This window comes from Argopecten irradians, chromosome 2 (assembly GCF_041381155.1).
Source record: "Argopecten irradians isolate NY chromosome 2, Ai_NY, whole genome shotgun sequence".
Taxonomy (NCBI): Eukaryota; Metazoa; Mollusca; class Bivalvia; order Pectinida; family Pectinidae; genus Argopecten; species Argopecten irradians.
In genome coordinates this window covers 50,060,245-50,077,957 of record NC_091135.1, presented here as the reverse complement: position 1 = coordinate 50,077,957, position 17,713 = coordinate 50,060,245, and the positions used below count along the sequence as shown (strand labels likewise).

General features: G+C 35.7%; 2 protein-coding genes and 1 long non-coding RNA gene across 3 annotated transcripts in view; 1 reads left to right on the top strand and 2 right to left on the bottom strand.

The window, feature by feature from the left end:
* Positions 1 to 278: 278 nt before the first annotated feature.
* Positions 279 to 9,830, bottom strand: LOC138315819 (creatine transporter-like). The gene is made up of 14 exons (XM_069257107.1): positions 9,509 to 9,830; positions 7,813 to 7,944; positions 7,067 to 7,263; positions 6,561 to 6,628; positions 6,091 to 6,223; positions 4,520 to 4,654; positions 4,051 to 4,154; positions 3,329 to 3,453; positions 2,915 to 3,030; positions 2,623 to 2,751; positions 1,572 to 1,671; positions 1,226 to 1,326; positions 727 to 894; positions 279 to 508 (listed from the first exon to the last, which is right to left on the bottom strand). Exons 1-14 carry the CDS (start codon positions 9,756 to 9,758, stop codon positions 284 to 286), a joined length of 1,983 nt encoding a protein of 660 aa, XP_069113208.1. The 5' UTR covers positions 9,759 to 9,830; the 3' UTR covers positions 279 to 283.
* LOC138315820 (uncharacterized) lies at positions 8,548 to 17,348 on the top strand. Its single transcript, XR_011207528.1, has 3 exons — positions 8,548 to 8,609; positions 13,993 to 14,062; positions 17,239 to 17,348. It is a non-coding gene; the product is annotated as an uncharacterized lncRNA (long non-coding RNA).
* Positions 11,739 to 17,713, bottom strand: part of LOC138315818 (low-density lipoprotein receptor-related protein 5-like) — a 130,995-nt gene continuing 125,020 nt past the window's right edge. The window contains exons 26-28 of the mRNA XM_069257106.1: positions 17,219 to 17,403; positions 16,747 to 16,902; positions 11,739 to 16,584 (exon numbers count right to left, since the gene is read on the bottom strand). Of these exons, the coding sequence (XP_069113207.1) occupies positions 15,968 to 16,584; positions 16,747 to 16,902; positions 17,219 to 17,403 (958 nt within the window). The 3' untranslated portion in view covers positions 11,739 to 15,967. The remainder of the gene's footprint in view (positions 16,585 to 16,746; positions 16,903 to 17,218; positions 17,404 to 17,713) is intronic.

The following is a 17,713-nucleotide window of genomic DNA, read 5'->3' as shown; positions in this document are numbered from 1 at the left end:
CGACGACTAAATCGTTTACGTGTTATCGACAACACTGACCTTTCAAATCAACATCAAATCACAATCACGTGACAGCGGAACTTAGAATGAACCATGGCTGTTACAGTTTGATAAAACTTCATAAAAAATTAATGGATGTGATCTCAGTCCGTTATATACATATATGACAAGATTCTAAATTAAATTCCGTACGCATTTTCGATAGGGCTGAAATAAACGAATGTGTGTCTCATTCTTAGATTTTAATACCGCATTATAATGACAACATAACAATCATCAATGATTATATCATTTTATCAATATGTATATTTCTCATAGCCGCATATTCATCGTCTTCACAAATAAACATCTTAGTATCCCTATCTAGACCGCCACGCCCCGTCAAATTGAACCAAGCTAAATTCAGGAATGAACAGTTACGTGATATTTCTGATCTCCGGTACGGCTGTCTAAAGTTTGGTTGAATTGGGCACCAGGTTGACATCGGCGAAGCGGTTTTACGCAAACGCTGGAACAAAAAAAACCATATCACGGTATTTTTTTTATCAGCTTTACGGAATTAGGGTATAGATTAAACGTTCAGAGTGTAAACATTTCTGACTTCACAAATACTATAAAACAATTTTAAAAGATTAACTTAATATTCCCAAAATGTTTTATCCACGATCCTCCTAACTATTAAACCTAATAAATCAAACCCAACCAAGTGTTTGTATTATTCCGTACCTGTGTCAGATTCCCTGTAGACTGTACCAAGAGTGCAATAAACGTCACAAAGAAGGGTGTGACAGTCAGTGTGACTAATATCCAGCCAATTACGTTACAGTAGTCAGGGTAGATGTAGGTCCCGTAGGTTGGAGGCCGGTAGGAAAAGAAACTAATCACCAACAGCAACTAAGAAGAAGAATAAGAAAGAAGAATTAGATAGATGCTGTATCAATACCGTATTGACAGAAAACCATGTAAAACTACATTATTCAATTGTCTTTAAAATCAGAAATAATTACAAAAGTGAAATTATCTTATTCTTTGTGCGACACCCTTCTACTTAAGTTAGGCCCAAGAGATAACGGAGAAGATTCCAAACAAACTGATTTAAACATCATTTATTCCGGAGAAATCGGTTGTGCAAAGAAAACATCGTGTTTGTAACGTAGACAAAACTATAGTTTCGTTGTATGTATTGTAATGTGAATAACATACTACGTATCATGATGACACATACAGATAAAGCCACGGGAGTGATGTAAGATCCGCTGATCCTGATGAAGGCCGGAAGTGGACATCCAAACATCATAATGGCATCGCGGCTTATTCGATCTCCTCCTTCAAAAGGAACATATCGAAATATATATTAGTAATGAATATGCTGATCGTACACAAAGGAAAAACTCATAATTTTAATATTAAATTTTATTACATAAAACAATGGATATAATTACTATGGACAATATATCTCAATGACAAGTCAAACGAGTATGCTCTAGTATGAATTGGTAGGCAGATGAAATGAAAAACCGTCGATATCTCGATAAAAATGTAAATTAATGTTAAGTGATGTGTGTGCTTGCCGTATATCCAGAAGAAGACGACAGCTTCAAGGAGAGCGTTGGCTACCACACTGAAGGCTGCCCCGTACCAGTCCATCAGCTGGAAGATGTAAGCTCCTGCCTAGTAAGGCAAATCGAAAGTATGTTGCGAGATGTTACTTATGTTTAAAAAATATCAATGTTTTAATGGCGCACATGCTAGGCTCAGATTGGCCATGGGTGCTGAACATCTATTCTCTTACCCCAGACAAGGATATACACAGTTTTACCGGTGTGAGATTTTTCTATCTCACCCTAGGGTAAAGATGAGCTACACGAGATTTTTGCACGTGCTCAACAATTGTATTACGTCAAGAAAACAGTATCATGACGTCGGGGTAATAGTATTATAACGTCACGACAACAATTAAATGGCGTTACAAAGACGACGATTCATTGAAATTTCGTCATCATCGCTAACATAAGTGACACGTTTATTAGAGATACAAAGTGATGCACGGGGTAAGAGAAAAGAATCTTTCACCCTCTTTTGGGTGAGACAGGGGAATTTCAACCCGAGGAGTAAGATTCTTAAGTCGTCAAACACGAAGCTTTGTCAAGTGTTTGACAGCTTAAGAATTTTATTCCGAGGGTTGTGATCTCCTGTCTCACCCCAAAGAGGGTGAAAGATTCTATTAATCACAATAGCACAGTAGATACAGAATTCCATATCAAACTTAAATTGTTTTAAAACCTGGGTTACTTCTCTACTTATCAGTTTTATCTTTATGTATCAAATTTAATCATTGTTTTGCTGGGTGTCTTCAGTGACATGCTTTAGTGATAAAGCACAATAAATAGGGCAACAGTTTCACTATACAAGCTGACAAAACACAATTATAGCGCAGTCTCCTTAAAACGCACCATGCACTTCATACACGCAACATACCGAATACAGGAGAGGCCGTCCTTACATGACCCAGGCTGGTAATAGGACGTTACTTTAATCAAAGAAATACACAATTGCAAAATATCTCATGTTATTTTCCTCATTAAAATACATTTAAAAGATTACTGAAAAGACTGTAATTACCCTAGTTAGGAAAGGAAGCTCACACAGGAACACGACGATAAATATGACACCTAAGACAACCAATCGACGTCTTCGTAGTCTCGGAAATGCTTCCTCCAATATATTCATCATAGGTTCAAATGTCACGGTCTATAACATAATCAACTGCAAATTATTTCTATCCTACATATCGTCGGTCGGATGACATAAACAAAATAAATCCATATCCAGGAATAGATCATCATGTATCGTAATTCCATTGTTATTGACATGCATTGTAATATCATAACGTGAAAGCGAAAAAAATATTTACCTGCATGTCCATACCAGGCATTAGCAGTGCTAAGAAGAACAACACTGCCCAGACCTGAGGTAAAGGTAGGTAGGTAAGGGCCTGGGGGTACGCCACAAAGCCTAGAGAAAATCCACCTGTCCATAGGGGAACAATTTGTCTCAATTCTCAATTCTCCTCGACACTATTCAATATGAATTTCTTAACTAAAATGCAGCGTGAAAAAATGATGTTTTCGCATGATAACTGTATCGATGAAACCAAGGAATTATAAGTCATATACGTCCTTGATGAAACACACTAACGTCCTATTGAATTTGTTATCGAACGATTTTTTGATATCTCACGAAACGATATAAGTGTAAATACTGATATTTGATACAATTAATAATTGGCACAGCAAGCATATAATGTGTGCATTGTATAAGTAATTACCAGACGTTATAATGTCTGTGACTGGTATGCCCGACTCCTCGGCCATAACGCCGACCACAGCAAACACCACTAGTCCGTTCAATAGTCCAAATAGAACCACTACAATCGTGGTAATTGTGACGTCACTGTAACAGAAATAGCAGACAAACATGTAACAATTTAACTTGGTCAATGGGCCAAATTGTTTTTCACCTCAACATGGAAGACCTATCACTAAGCTGAACTACTAGCAACATGATTTATCACATTTACTTGATAACCGATACCCTAGCTACAGGAACGATATATAGGAATGGTCAAGATTTGGTTGTCATTTAGATTTTTTTCGTATAAAAAACCGGTTCAGTATCAAGGGTACCAGAGGCTTCAGCAATGGTTGTTTTGCATATTTCACAAGTGATGTACTATCAAAGATCAAGCACAATGGTAAGTGTACTACAGTTTTTTAAAATGTTGTTTAATATCTACTGGAATATGACCAATTCAATTTCAATGTAGTCGATTGATATGTAAGCACAGCTGCACATTCATATCCTGATAGCGCTAACACTGAACATTGCTTCAATGTATACTCAATTTTTTTTTTAAATTTAGCTCCATACTATCGGACTCCCAAAACTATCGAGTTTCATTGTAACAGATATCATGAAAATTATGTATAAAGTTGTTGAAAAAGCAGGGCAATCAGAACACGACCAATTGCCGAGATTACGCATGCGTACGTCATGATGTTCTCGTTGAATTTGTTGTGACATCCGAACGTTGCTAGTCCTCCCCAGCCAGGCCCGAGGGTATAGAAGGCCATGAACCCCGCCTCTATCCATACCTATTTAACACAGTAAAGTATGGAAAAGTGGACGGACCCAGACAAAATAGTAGACTTATTCAATGGTTTGTCAGTGTTTCTATGAACTGATATGATTGTTACTTTCAATATCAGCCATTGAAATATAACTGGTGTGATGTGTTAATGTTAAAACACCGTGGATCATGATATTTGATTTACGAATGTGGTTTCTGTAATTTATTCGCTAATGATAATAACAGTTTTTTTTTTAAATAAGACAATCTTATTAACGACAAAGGATTAGCGCAATTAATGGATTTTTCCACAAGATGAATAGGGATGAGAAATCATCAAGAAAAGACTGAAATGTCATACTTTGATTAGTTTCTCTAGTTAGTCCTTACTTTGGTGTTTGAGAGTACGGAGAAGTCTGGAGTGATGAAGTATGCCATACCCGCCAGAGCACCGGGTAACAACAGGGCCCTAATCCAAATGACTAGGACCAGGAATATAGGGAGTAACGCTGTCACATACATTACCTGTTTATTATCAATATATAAGTATTGATTAATCAAAGGTAAGTGCCGATTTGTTTAGATCTCTACAATGTGAATATCGCAAAAAATAATTTGGATGCTAGATCAAAATCATTTTACTTAATTATTTTATATAATTGAAAAATAATTAATTTTTATTTGCTAATTTCAAGAACATAATGCGATCGGGAAATAGATGACAGCAAACTGTTAACGCAATAAAAAGAAGGGAAATAGCAGGAAATATTTGTTTTAAAAATCAAAGAAAGCAGATAATGCTTTCAATCTGATGACTAATTGCATATTCCGACTGTAATAACAGTATAATCTTTTTGGTAATCACAAAAGCTGACGGGTGTTTTATTGCTTTAACGGATTACGAGCGGAGTAGTCATATATAAAGTAAACTCCTTACCTAACCAAAAGACTTGCCGCTCTTCACAAGGGACAAGTAGACATATATAAAGTAAACTCCTTACCTTACCAAAAGACTTGACGCTCTTCACCAGGGACAGGTAGACATATATAAAGTAAACTCCTTACCTTACCAAAAGACTTGACGCTCTTCACCAGGGACAAGGAGACATGTATAAAGTAAACTCCTTACCTTACCAAAACACTTGACGCTCTTCACCAGGGACAAGTAGACATATATAAAGTAAACTCCTTACCTTACCAAAAGACTTGACGCTCTTCACCAGGGACAGGTAGACATATATAAAGTAAACTCCTTACCTTACCAAAAGACTTGACGCTCTTCACCAGGGACAGGTAGACATATATCAAGTAAACCCCTTACCTTACCAAAAGACTTGACGCTCTTCACCAGGGACAGGTAGACATATATAAAGTAAACTCCTTATCTTACCAAAAGACTTGACGCTCTTCACCAGGGACAGGTAGACATATATAAAGTAAACTCCTTACCTTACCAAAAGACTTGACGCTCTTCACAAGGGACAAGTAGACATATATAAAGTAAACTCCTTACCTTACCAAAAGACTTGACGCTCTTCACCAGGGACAAGGAGACATGTATAAAGTAAACTCCTTACCTTACCAAAACACTTGACGCTCTTCACCAGGGACAAGTAGACATATATAAAGTAAACTCCTTACCTTACCAAAAGACTTGACGCTCTTCACCAGGGACAGGTAGACATATATAAAGTAAACTCCTTACCTTACCAAAAGACTTGACGCTCTTCACCAGGGACAGGTAGACATATATCAAGTAAACCCCTTACCTTACCAAAAGACTTGACGCTCTTCACCAGGGACAGGTAGACATATATAAAGTAAACTCCTTATCTTACCAAAAGACTTGACGCTCTTCACCAGGGACAAGTAGACATATATAAAGTAAACCCCTTACCTTACCAAAAGACTTGACGCTCTTCACCAGGGACAGGTAGACATATATAAAGTAAACTCCTTACCTTACCAAAAGACTTGACGCTCTTCACCAGGGACAAGTAGACGAGGATATGGGTGATGACAAGATAAAGGACATACCGCCAGTTGATCGGACCAACGTCATCTATTCCAGTGGAAAGGTCAAGGACATGATGTCTAAAAATAGATAAAATGGCAAGACCGACAATTATCAAAAGATTTCTACATAAAACGTGAAGACAGCAAAGTTTGTGTTTTGTCTTTATAAGCAGATATTAAAGCAAGTAATGATTGATAAAATTACACATTGAGTTTAGTTTTACAAAGATATTTCATATTTCGTTAAATGTTTAGTAAAGAAATTGTGACACGGTTAAAACTTAAATTGACGACAAAATTGTAATTCAAAGGAAAGATATTTTCGGTAATAAATTGTAATGCCTCAAAGAAGATATTTGCATTGACTCATTCGTCCATTCTATCCTACAGACCATCATAACTATATCAAACTTACTGCCAAAATTCCTCAGCGGCGGACATAGTCTCCTCTGCCATCGCTGGATATACCGTTACATTGGCTAGCTGTGAATTATGTTAGAATAGTTATTATTACTTTTTGTCGCAGTGAAATATATAAGGTTTTATGGTGGAAATGTAAGTGATATTTTCACTGGATATTCTCATTTTGACTTTGAAAAAAGTGACATTCAATCTTTTTGTCGCAGTGAAATATATAAGGTTTTATGGTGGAAATGTAAGTGATATTTTCACTGGATATTCTCATTTTGACTTTGAAAAAAGTGACATTCAATAGTGTACTAGTATTTGAAAGTAGTTTGCTTTCATTTTATATTTCTTTGATCCGTCATCTCCCGTTTTTATTCAATTTAGTTTTTTATTATAATTTCTAGTAAAATTCACCAAAAATGTTATAGAAATTAACCTTATCGTCCAACATCCCCTTGAATCAATTCCGGTATTGATATTAAATAACATTTCGACCTTCATGTCTTCACTTACCACTGCCGATATGTTACGATAGGCACCTCTGGCTATTTTGACCTCAACACAACGGTCAGTGTTCCACGTGTTGTTACAACTTGACCAGGGTAGTGATGACCGGAAGGAGTTGACAAGGAACTCTATGGTCCATGCGCGCATGGTCGGGTAGATGGACATGCTGACCCCACCAAGAATGAACATTGTTATACATATACCTGAAACATAAAACTGTCCAATCAGTTCCTTGTATCTGCAATACGCCAGTAGTATTTTAAAATATTGATAAACTCCAGTTAGACATAATAATTGAATTCCTTTGTCATGTAATAGTGAGGCAAAATCAAAATTTATTTAAAGTACTCTTAGAGATATATACATTGATTGCACTCCAACGTGTTTTTCATAATCAAAATACATGTACATACAAGATGACACTCGGTAATTATGTTATCGTATTTCTTGGTGATTTTTTTCTGGTTATACATGAATTTTCACTTTTCAATGTATAAAATCAACTGCTGACAGCTTTAGAATTGAAGTTAATAATTGGAAGGACTGGATTCCACATTTGTGACATGTACTTGTCGCTCCTTATGTCGGTCATTTGAAATATAAATATTTAATTACATCGGTTGCTCTTCCTTGGGAAGCTACACAAAGTGTAGTGAAATCCGGTACTTGTTACAGGCGGTGTGAACCATAATACACTACATGGGTAGTGAATTAAGGATATCCTTATTAATATTACGAAGTATATCGCTTACCTCTAAATAACGGAGCGAAGTCCCACACCCTGTAAAGCCCCATTCCGGAGAATTGTGACATTTCGATCTCCATATAGTAAAGCGGCAATCCGCACACCAATAATAGAACGATGTATGGGATCAGGAAGGCCCCTGTAGTAACATATACAAATAATCTATTCACATAAATGCTTAATTCAAATTAAACAAAATTGTTTCAAACATAATGTTGTTGGTGATAGCGTAAGTCTCTGCATATTATCGCACCAGAGTATAACATGTATGTGTTTTTTGAAATATTTCTTGCAAAACGTATACTCTCACATCAATTACAAGAGAAACATAAGTAAATCAAACCTGGATCACATTGTGTGATTGACTGTTTTTTTTACCGTGTTTTGTGTGTGTGAACTGCTCTTTAATTGTTACACCTTTGCTTATTATTTCATAGTGATGTTTAGGCATAAAATTATATTTTAATGGAATCTATGGTCAGCATTATGATATAATTATCCGCAAAGCTCTGGCGTTTTCTATACAAGAAGACATAACAGGAATATACCGCAGTCTCCCAAAACACACACCGCATAAATGGGAGACCGTCCTTAATAGGACGTTAATTAATCAAACAAACAAACAAACAAACAAACAAACAAAAACATATTTTGATCACGAAAACCGTTTATCAAAGACGATATACCCCCACAAGATGGGACAGCCATTGTGACAGTGATTAGTTGACTTTACCATGTCAACATTAGTGAAGTAATATTTTGTCACGTTTTGGGTGTCACTTAACCCCAAATACACTTGTCGAGGTAAGTTTGAATGTACATATATCACCGAGGTATACTGGTAACCCAGAGCCTATCTCACAAGGCGAGTGTTCGACTCGGGGCCAAGCACGAGGCGGTGTCAAGAAAGACGTTATCGAGAAGAGAAGAATACAGATAAGATCCTAAATTAAGTCGCCTTTTATGATCAACGCAGCAGGTTTACTTATGACCGGTAACGATGTGCTGCTGAGTCTTAGATCATATGGAGTGAAAAAAGCAATAAAAAGTTGATATGTAAATATTACAAGTTAAAACAACTAAAATGTGTCGCTTATAAAGGTCAATGACATCTATGTTTTCAGTAATGTAATATTATATCTTAATATAGTGCTTGTGGGAGAAACAAAGCAGATGTCATCTTGTGATAAAGGGCACATAAACGAAAGCTGTAGTTCATGTAATTTAGGTCAAAGTGACATGTGTTAAAACTAGTGAGCCCAGGTGCAAATAACATCATTGTATCTATTTTAATGTCTTTTGATATGATTTTCACGTTTGGAGCTAGCTTTAACACTGATATTTACTGAAATCAGTTATGTTACTATTCCCACCCCTACCATGTTTGGTTATTAGGTTTAACTTCCTATCCAGAATAAGGAAGGCCTCTCTTGTGTGTAATGGTGTTCAGTGTGTGAATGTTTGGGCCTCCGGTATGTAATCCTGTTGTCTCCTTGTCATACCATCCTTGAATGACCTTGTCTGTTAGTCATAATTGGATGTAAAAAACACCCACACACAATCGAGCGCTAGTCTTTCTTAGAACTTTTTTTATCTAATCTTATCGGAGTTTTGGTAGAATCTGAATTGCAAAGCCAATATTTGAGTATAAAGTAAAAGATATTACAAAAAAAGAAGATAAAACAAAATGATCAGAAACTCACCGCCGCCATTTCTGTAGACTAGGTACGGCACCCTCCAGATGTCACTGAGACCTAAGGACATCCCTAAAAGGGACACAATAAAATCCAGTCTGGAAGACCATGGTACATTCTTATTCCCTGCATTGTTATCATCCTTTGAAACACCATAATACTCTATAGGTTCAAAACTGTCCATCACAGGGAAACTTTTTGAGAAGGTATTTGTTTCATTATCTTCATCCGTGACGACGCTATGGTCTTCATTTGACATCACGAATGGTTTGTTATGACGAGGATGATTTTCTATTAATGCTTGTCATGTCAGGTGTCGTAAGGTCATGACAGGGTGTTCCTTACCGTTCTTATCAACATAAGGTTAGTGTACAGGTCATCATTCAACGGATATAATTTTTCTTTATTTTGACTATTTTGTTCGTACCTATTACTACACGTGGGAATTGATTCCTTTCTAACATAAATCAATATATCGGTAACTTTCCGTTTCATTCTGCATAAGAAAAATTTTACAATAGAAAAATAAAACAATAATTTCTCGTTGCTTCACTCAGATTTTAGGAAATCTTAATAAGTAGACACGGAATTTTACATACATGTTTGCCAATCATTATGTAATATTTCCTGAAACATCACTTAAACATAAAGTTATATCGATTGAATATTAGCCCCTGTATAATCATTACAGTCCTTGAAGCTTCTTCGAATCTCTGTGGGAACTATTGCAGATGTAGGTCTAGTTCTTATTTGTGATAAATAATACCACTTTCTGTTACAATAATTATTTTGCTAGTGACTTAAACCTGAGCTTATCAGGAAAATATACGAAACTTAATCTTTCACATAAAGAATGTTGTAGTAAATCAAAGTTTTTACTTCAAATGAAAGTTTAGAAATCATATAAATGGAAACGACTAATGAATTCCACGTTATGTTGTCATCTCAGCAGCATTCTGGAATTATCATGGGCATGTGATCAATTGGTTCTCAAAATGCAATCATTTATATAAGCATTGAAAAACTTCTAATACCACATATCTTTCATAGGATGGTGTTCCAGGGTGCAATTCACACTTTTTCAAACATTGGATTGTTAAGATGTTTTTGCGCTAGGGTTAAATTCCTGTACTTCTCTTTTTTCTACTTATTTGAGTTTCGACTGATATTTTGGGTTTTATCTGATGTGGTTATGTAATCATATATAGTGTAGTACTGTGAAAAATGTTTGATAACTTAACGTCCCATTAACAGCCATGGTCATGTAAGGACGGCCTCCAGTGTAGCGTGTATGTAGTGGGAGGTGACTGCGAAGATGCACTATAGAGTATTAAATAGGGCTTAAGTTGGGAATATTTATTGAAACAAAACAGACAAATGTGAAAATTAATCATAACAATAAAACCATGACCAGGACAAGTCAAGTAATGTTTAACCGTGTATATATGTGTCTAATTAACACAAAAATGTATACAACATAATTTATTCTGCTTTTTGGTGCATGCGCAATCAGTATTTCATATGATCATTTCATACAGGGCTATACTATTTCAAAGTTGAATGTTATTTATCAAAGTTGGTTGACTGTGTCTGCAGGTGTTATAAGGTAGACTGCAGGCTTCATGGTTTGTTGTTGCAATGATGACTGGACTTCCAATATTGTAGTCGACAATTCATTTTCATAACTTATTTACCTGAATATGTACAAAGTAGCAACAATACATATTTGTATATGAATATAACATACAATATATGCCGTGCAAGACATTGTCTGACCCACTAAGAGGGAGCGGTGCAGACTGCTATCTGTCTAACTCCGCCAGGCCTTAAATACCTGTTGAATCACAACTGACCAGTCATGGTAACTTCATTATACTATAGAGCAGAGTGGCTTAATATAGGCTTTGCCTGATGTCAAATCCATTTGCATCTTACTTGCAATAAAATTTGTTGAAATGAAATAGGGCCGGGTGCCATGGATTTTTTTTTCGTGACGCAAATAATTATTTTTAATATATATTTATCTTGAAGTAAAATGAGAAGCTCAAAATGTTGGTAATGGTGTAAAGTAAGTAAGTAAGTAACTTAAGTAACTGAAGAAAAATACTTACTCGTCTGCTCCTGTTTTTTATAGAGAAAATACCGTTGGTCAGCGGTGAAGCCTCTTTAAGTACAGTACCATTGGGTAACAACTTCATAACGTATAAATGACGTGAGATAAATAAAACACAACTCGCCGTTATAGACAACTTTTATTGTTAATGTTCAATGGTTATAATGAAGATGATATTAATGGCACAGTTTCACTTTTCATTTGCAAATAAAAATTGGTTTCAATAAATACAATTATAAATTACGCACAGAGATATTGACACAACCATTGTTTATATAAACAATAAACGAAGAATACAGCAAGCCATCATATGGACAAGTCGGTACGTATCACAATGTCTATATACAACATGTAAACATAGGCAGCAAATCTGCGTATGGGAGAGGCGAAGGTGCAGACCCAGTGAGTTATTTACATAAATTATTATTCATATTTACGTACGCATTTTGAAACACTGATGTAACACCTAAATTTTTGCATTGCTCCATATGGTACCAGTAACAATCGAGAATACATTTGTAGCTCCAATATGATATGGCTTTAAATTACAATTACATTAAAGTCCAATATCCTTGATCTTTAGTATAGCTTGCTATCAATTAATACAAGATATTTAAAACCTGATGACTGAATTAGTGATTAGTAAAGCCCAATTTTTGTGTGTGTGTTTTTTTATTATTACGATTTTTGGATATGTTGTTTAAATTTCACATAAACACACTTCTTTTTTATTTTTATGCCAAAATATTACAAGATATAATTCCTAATTGATAATGATTTTGAGGGTTCGTTAACAACTAATAATAATCTAATGATATGGTGGTCATCACTTGTCAACAATCTTTGGTATGCTGACGGACATACCTGGGCTTTAATTATCTGTGGCTATTTATGTGTGTGTGAGAAATGATTTCCCATTATCAAAATATAATTCCGCCTCCTTTATCACAAACAGTTAATATCGACATACGGCATGCAAATCTATCATGAAGCATTATTTGATACTGTTACGTAATAAAAATATTAGTTTTTAGCTACGCTTTGTGTGGCCTATTCGAGTTACCTCTCTTAACCTCTTTCGCTTGATTATATGACATGTTATAGCTGGAGCATTCAAATGCCTCGAGCAAATAATTCCTAAACCGTGAAATAACACGCATTTTCAAGCTTGAAAAAATGATATGCCTTTGACTTTAATTCTATAGTAGCAAAAATTATATTAGATAAACATAAAGTTTACATCCTTATAAATTATGTCCCACAAATAATTAACGGTTCATTGTATGACATTAAATATTCGGTTGAAAAACCTAATATTAGTACTTTCTAAAGAAGACAAGCATTATGAGACACCACAAAGCATCAACACTCTATTAATGGATGCTTCATCACCATGGCTACGTATGCAAGATTCACAATTTCTAACACAAAAAGCACCATCACGCATCAATTCACCGTTTTGGTTGCTGCAAACATACATATTTTAGACTTAACCTTATTTCTCAAATAGTGATGATTTAATTTCATTTTTTTTTACATTAAGAGATTCCGAATATGGAATGATCCTGTTTTGGTCTTTTATAAATTTTGCTCCAGCTCAATAGTCATATTTCTCAGCTGCGATGAAAAACTTCTGTCCAATATAAACTTTACTGAAATATGGATTTAATATTTAGTTAATCAATTAAAGAAACTCTAAATGTTCCGTTAAAATAACAACCCGACAGAATATGTTCGTTTGCAGCATTGATATCATCCTCTCCGCCTATATGTCCCAAATTCTAGGCAGTTAATTACAAGTATAGCAAAATCCACACTTAACATAACGTAGAATACGCATCTTAAATTAAACCATGTATATATCGGTGTATTTTTTGTTAAGGTTTTTAATGCAACTCCGTCATCCACAGTTCAATAATCTAATCAAAGTATACATACATGTACGTATATATCGTGAACTCCAACCTGTAATTCCAAGACAAATACAAATAGGATATATATCTATCTTGACCTTCGTGTATTAACCTATTTATTCGCCTTTCTGCATTAACTCTATTGGTCCCTATCGTCACTGACGGACCCTGAGAGTATCGATGAGACAGCTGTTGGCAGTGAAAATCTGTATCGTGCTCATTCTAGTACTACTCTAAAGTAGACAATGTATCCATCAGACACTTCAGGTAAACTCCTGACAGTAAATTTGACTGATATGCCTTACAAAACTCATAAATACAAGTTAATTTAAAAAGCCACACTAACTAACCCCGGTATATATCAATATATGTCTTAATAAACGTTCAAGATTATCATAAAAGTCTACTCCTATGGAAATATCCACATGCATTCAACGACAATAAGTCGTCTATGAACCCTGTTACAGATAAACGAAGCACACCGATCATCCATCTATGAAAAGAAGGACTTTCAACCGTATACCCTGACGACTATCGGTAAGTCTCACAACATATTATTTTGGTGATACAGAATATTGCAGGAATACTCATTTACGGAATATCCTTTTGTTTTGGTTGTTTTCTTCGTGGAAAAATAGGTATTACCATGAGGTGGCTACAATTAAGTGAAATCTAACTATCACAACTTTTTTCAAATGGCTTCAACCGGCTTTTAAACAAAACTATTAGCGTTACTGTGTTTAATTCAGCAAAATGTTTTCTTTACCAGTTTTCAAAATTGACCTTTGTAGCATTAAATGACAGTATGTTTCATTGTGCATACGAAAATTACACCCGAAATAATGACAATAAACTTAACGAGAAAAGTTTAGCTTCGGCTCAAATGTTACTAATTGTAAGAAAATGCAAATTTCTAATAGACCATCTATTTATCAATTTGAAAAAAGAAGTAGTTTACGGTATAAACTATCTTTGAACTCGTTTGTCAACACGATGCCATTAACATAAAGTCGGTGAGCAAGCTTCGTTAAAATGCTAATGAATAAACCATGTTATTATGAATATGGTTGATAACAACTTTCTCCTCATTAAAACACAATAGAGATCAATCAAACAAGTGTCTTGATTGTGTGACAACGCCGCACGTGTTAGGTCATTAATGAAGCAATATGTATTAACAAACTTTTGACGAGTCATTGGTTCTGCAATAAGGAGTCTAATACTGAACGTTACCCGCTTATAGATGAATAGAGAAATCCAATTAGATGTTAAAACAATAATGAAACAACTGATAACATTCATACCCTGATATGGACAATAACACATTAACAGATTTTGTAACATTTTGATGAAAAAGACCAAATTTGTTTTTCAATGATAAAACTATTCTTTATATGTTCATTTCTACTCACCATGTCTCCAAATGATATGGAATAAAACTGATAAGATTTCTGTATATCTACCTACGAACACTAGACAGTCAACTAGGCCTTCTTAGTATCGCAACGAAACATTTCCCAATAAAATACATTTCCCTTGCTAGATTTTGCGTAAAAACATCCTTCATAGTATACAAGAAAGGTAAAATCCTATAAAAATCGTGTGCATTATAGTATACACTATCTCCACTGATATGTGTCAGCAGCAAGACAACATTAAAATGTTACGGAATGATTCATGAAGAAATTCTTCTGGATTTCTCAGCATATTCAGCAATTTTTTTTCACTCTCATGATTGTCATTTGAAATGTACAAACTTGAGATAAGTATACCACTGCGTCACGGTTAAAACACATTCTGCCACAAAAGAATATGGAAAAAACATTGTCACGATCCTCACCAGGATCAGTTAAACATACATCGACAATTTCACGTCCATTACATCGCACCTTGATTACGATAGATCCATCCTTTGCAGTCTTCCCACTGATTTCCATCTGAGCGAAAAAAGGCCTCGCCCCTGTCAGGTGACACGAGAGGTCACGTCCTTTGTAATATGTTTTCAATATTATCTAAGCAAGATAAATCCAAAATAATGTACACTGTGTACCTCCATTTCCAAATCACATCAGTATCCTTCACCAATGAAACCATTTAACATGTACACGCACATGTGAACGTCACATACATTGTCATCAATGGACATCAAACATTAAAATGGAGGTCATGTGTCATCTTTCAATATCCCGATTTCTTGGTAAGATAGCTTCATGAATTTTTGTTGTTTCTTCAATTTTCACAAAATACTGCAATAAATGTAGGAAATGTAAACTCGTGTTCAGCAATACTTTTCGGGTTGGTCAATCCTATAAACATTTCTGTTATTCTATCAATCCATTTTTGTCTTTTATGTAGCACTACCTGGGCTGATTTTAATTTCTAGTTTTGATGTGTGACACTACAACCTTTTGAGCTCTTTTTTACAACAATTGTTTCAATGTTTTAGTCTTCATACATATGGTACTGGTTCCTTGGACGCCTCAGACTATTGGTCCTTGGAGTTGGAGAAAAGTTTCTAAAGTCTCCGTTATAAATAGCACGGTCTGTGACGGGAGAGCCCAAAATAGGCGATCCCATAACCCGTTCAGCCATGGGAGAGTTTATGCCTCGGTCAGTCATGGGCGAGCCCAACATGCGTGGACTTCCCGGCGGAGACATGTTCGAAAAGTCGTTTTGGTAAACGGTTCTGGCAGATCCATTGTGAAGTGATGATAACGTTGAAGTATATGGCATATCGTCGTAGTCATGGTTACTGTACAGGTGACTCTGTTTTAACTTAGATTTGGTATCAGGTGTAAGTTTGGGTTTCGAGATGGTAATGGTTCGTTGGGATGGTTCCGGACTCAAGCCAGGAAGTGGTGCTGGTGGCGTAAACAAGTTTGGTGGGACGTATTTTTGAGCGTCGGCAGCTGTAAGGCCGCCAAGTCCACGTGACTTCTTTTGCTGTCGTTTGTATTGGAAGTACAGAATGATAGCCATCCCAAGGAACACAAATCCAAATGTACAGGCAGTGATGATAATGAACTTACTCATTTGATCCAGAGCAGTCGCTTCAAAACCTAACGGAAGAAAAGAAGATTGATTAATTTACAGAGAGGCGAACAATAAGAATGTGCTATACTGTAAATATACCTAGTTTGGTTTGATAAAATTCAAGAAAATTTACTTCAAAGCCTTCAAGTCAGTATGTACTTTCTAAGGTGTGGTCAGATGGATCTTACATTGCTTGGAGTCTGTGGTGCCAGGGTTAGAGTTGAGGTCATCGTGACAAGGAAAGCACTCTTCTTGTCTGTCGAATGGTTGATAGGTTCCCGGGGGACAGATGTCACAGTAAGGACTGGAATCAGATACATACCGCGACCCTGGGGGACATGCCACTGGATGACAAAAATAAGCTTTGTTACAATGGTCAAATATTTTGATTTTGTTTCAAGTATTTTCAGTCAAAAGAAATGCGACTGAAAGCAATCTAATTGACCAATTTTGAAACAACAGAATAAAAACGAAACTATCACATGACATACCAATGAACTGAATCCTCCGTGGATTTCAAGCATTTCATTTGCGTCATTTTAAAATTCTGGTATGTATAAATATACGTGTATGTCATTACAATTGTCACCTCTGACTAACGTTTGGGTACGTCTGTCATTTATTATGAAATCTTAATTAGTCAAGGGTCCAAAATCTTACCACAACCATCTTGATTCCAGATCTCGCCGAGACGACAGCTCCAAATGAGATCCGAAGTTTCCACTTTCCGCACTGCCATGTACTGGTGAGTATCCAAGTGGAGTTGGAGACCAGGCAATAGACGTTCCAGCTCCAATCTGATATCCTGTAGGATTGATCTTATCTGTCCTTCGGGAAGCCCCGTCCTGGAAATCGATATTAACATGTGTTTGAACTGAGATTCGTGAAAGTTTAAGAAAAGAAACTATTCCATATGAGATCTTGGTGTTGCAATAGCCATAAAATCAATTATCCCAAGTAACACGTTTACTTTTTTATTTTGCATACACACCAGTTCTTACTTCTGTCTCACGTTTGGATACTTTTTTGAGAAGGTATTGTGTTGTGTCATTAGTTTACCACTGAAAATCACCTAATCACTCAAGAGATGAAGTTACTTGTCTATTAAATAAATGGCATAACAACGAAAAAAAGACAGTTGGAAAAGAACATGAA

What these genes read in the sequence shown, in the direction of transcription:
- LOC138315819 (XM_069257107.1), bottom strand. Translation starts at nt 9,758, where the DNA reads ATGTCAAATGAAGACCATAGCGTCGTCACGGATGAAGATAATGAAACA. An exon ending in TTCAACGAGAACATCATGAC is followed by an intron (nt 3,454 to 4,050) that starts GTACGCATGCGT and finishes TTTCTGTTACAG; the next exon opens with TGACGTCACAATTACCACGA. An exon ending in AGCTTCCTTTCCTAACTAGG is followed by an intron (nt 1,672 to 2,622) that starts GTAATTACAGTC and finishes TTGCCTTACTAG; the next exon opens with GCAGGAGCTTACATCTTCCA.